The 2866-nt window shown below is 37.4% G+C and overlaps 1 protein-coding gene across 1 annotated transcript; it reads right to left on the bottom strand.

Moving 5' to 3' along the window:
* Positions 1-528: 528 nt before the first annotated feature.
* Positions 529-1212, bottom strand: LOC101300905 (putative ribonuclease H protein At1g65750-like). Its single transcript, XM_004297852.1, has one exon. It carries the CDS (start codon positions 1210-1212, stop codon positions 529-531), a length of 684 nt encoding a protein of 227 aa, XP_004297900.1.
* Between the last annotated feature and the right edge of the window lie 1654 nt (positions 1213-2866).

Raw genomic sequence — 2866 nt, 5'->3', positions numbered from 1 at the left:
ATGCAAGCTGCCATCAACATTAAGTTTAAACCAATTCTTAGGCGGAAAGTGCCAACAAAGCTCCACTACTTGTCGTGGAGGTTTTGAGTGGTCAACCTTATTTGCCTCAAAATAATCTCTAGTAAACTGGTGAATAATTAAGGAAGGCCAACTTGGGAATTTGAAGTTCTGATCCAAAATAAAGCTACACCTCCATTTCCATATATGCCAAAGCCCCATAGCAAAATAGCAACACCAAGGAATTTCATATTGCATTTTCACAGAAGACTTTAAATTCACAAGCAACCAGTCATTGAAAGGAAGAGTGTATGTGGAAGGGAACTCACTTGGGGAATGAAGAGCAGACCAAATCCGTATTGAAATAGTGCAATCTTTGAAGAGATGGTCCAAGGATTCAAGAGGGAAGTTGCATCTTGGACAAAGAGCATCTATAGCCAAACCTCTACGAACCCTTGCTTTATTCGTCAACAATCGATCATGAATAAGGGTCCACAGAAAATTTTTCACTTTTGGAGGAACTTGAAGTTTCTAAATAAAGTCCCATGGCCAAGGTTTAGTCTCAGAGTTCAGGAAAAGAGAATGATAAGCAGATTTAACAGTAAACTTACCGTTATGAGATAACTTCCATATGGTTGTGTCATCACCACTTCGGATGCCTCCTGCATGCATACTCAAAATTTTCAGCTTCACATCCTCAGGAAGAAATTCTTTTACCATGCGTAAGTCCCATCCACCATCACAGACAACATCACAAACTCTTAGACTTTGTAGGTGAGAAGGAATAGGCTTCAAGGCAATATCAGACAAAGCACCAAGATCAGTCCAGACATCATTCCAGAAAGAAATTTCCGTTCCAGGTCCAATCCTCCATTTCACCCCATTAGGGAGTAATTGAGCTCCATAAAGGATACCTTTCCATGTATTGGAGCTAGCAGAGAAAGGTAAAGTAGACTTCTGCATGATGCAATCATCTTTAAGATATTTTTTATTCAAAGCTTCAGCCCATAACCCTAGCTCCTTTTGGAGCAGCCTCCATCCAGTTTTGGCTAACAAAGCTTGATTCACACAGCTTGACTTCTTCAAACCTAACCCACCATAACATTTAGGTTTACAAACTGTATCCCACTTCACAAGATGAATTTTCTTTTTTTCTTCAGTGTGCCCCCAAAGGAAGTTCCTGTTCAAACGATCAAGAGTATTACAAATGGACATAGGGAGTTTAACTGATTTGGGCTGTTCCTGTTCTCTCTTTTATCTTTGATTGAGCAGTAGTACTAAGATTGAATGGTCTACGTGAGGCTCTTTTCAACATTTTCAAGGTTGGGATTTTTGGAAGCTTGCCTTTGTCAAGTTACCTAATGGGTTTTCTAGCTAATGGGATTTTGTACAGACAATCCTTTTTTTTCTTGAGAAATTGTACAGCCATAATCCTATCTCTTGGGGTTGAGAATTGGCTCTTATAGTTTTGTCAACAACCCCAATATATGCTCTGTTGTGCTGATTGTGATTGTTGTTGAATGCAGTAACAATTTCTGTGAGAATTCATAAACGTCATCAGGGAGAATACTTTTACCTTCTATTCAAAAACAATATATGCACATTGAGTGGACTTTATTATTCACGGGTTGTTAGTTTATATGCATCCATTCCCTGTTAGGTCCAGCACATGAATATATGGTGTTCTAACTGGAATCGTGATCATCTGTGATTCGATAAAATGGAATTAGATTATGAAGTTTGAATAGAGGCCATGATTCACTCTCTTGGTTTCTTTAGAGAAGGAAGAGAAGGCCGACGATCAGAGAAATGGTTGAAGAAGAACGAGGTAGAAAGAGTTAAGGGCACGTTTACTAACTTTGAATGGAAACTATCATAAATCGGTATCAACAAGAATCGGTATGAGAATATTTCATTTCATTCTACTGTTTATTTGTCATAAGGAATCAAAACAAGAATTAAACTAATTAAGATTGAGGTTGTTTACTTACCTTGACATGTTAGTAAACGTCAAAATTCACCAATTCCGGAATCAATTCCGTCACTCTCAATTTCATTCCAGATTAGTAAACATGTCAATAAAAAAAAAAATTAAAATGAGTCATTGACGATAAAATAGATAGTTTGACGTGAAATGGATGCCATGTAAGCAAAATAATGGAGCTTTTAATAGAGACCTGATGTCAAAGATTTACACACCCCTTGTGGGGGTATTCGAATGAGAAAATGTTTATTTGCACAAAAAACAAAAATCAAACTTTATTCCAATGATAATAAGACTTTTGACCTCAATTGAATGAAAGATGAGCTTATTTGTGTCTAAATACATATATCTTTATTAAATTCATAATAAAATAATATTTTTGAGACATTTTTACTATTGTGTCTTATACATATTTAGAGAGAGAAAATGGAAGAGAGAAAGGCTTTTCCGGACTCCGGCCCACCGACTCTGGTCACCGGTCGTCGGAATCCGGTCACTAGAATAGTACTGATCCCTAGTAAACTTGTTATCCACCTCACCAGAATATTACTGACTCCTAGTAAACTTGTTATCCACCCCACCAGAATAAAACTGACCCCCAGTAAACTTGTTATCCACCCGAATAACATATTACTGACCCCAAATAAACTTATTATCCACCCCACCAGAATATTACTGACCCCCAGTAAATTTGTTATCCACCCCAATACTATAATACTGACCCCCAGTAAACTTGTTATCCACTCAAAACCGATTCACCTTCCCTAGTAAACTTGCAACAATAACCTTTATTGTCACCTAATTACTATTTATTGCAAAAATAACATAAACTTGTAAGTCGGAGCCGGCGAAGTTGAGAACTCGTCGGAGATCTAGTCGAGAGAT

Source organism: Fragaria vesca, linkage group LG4, assembly GCF_000184155.1.
Source record: "Fragaria vesca subsp. vesca linkage group LG4, FraVesHawaii_1.0, whole genome shotgun sequence".
NCBI lineage: Eukaryota > Viridiplantae > Streptophyta > Magnoliopsida > Rosales > Rosaceae > Fragaria > Fragaria vesca.
The sequence above is the reverse complement of the archived record's forward strand: the minus strand, read 5'-3'. Positions and strand labels throughout refer to the sequence as shown.

What these genes read in the sequence shown, in the direction of transcription:
- LOC101300905 (XM_004297852.1), bottom strand. Translation starts at nt 1,212, where the DNA reads ATGTCCATTTGTAATACTCTTGATCGTTTGAACAGGAACTTCCTTTGG.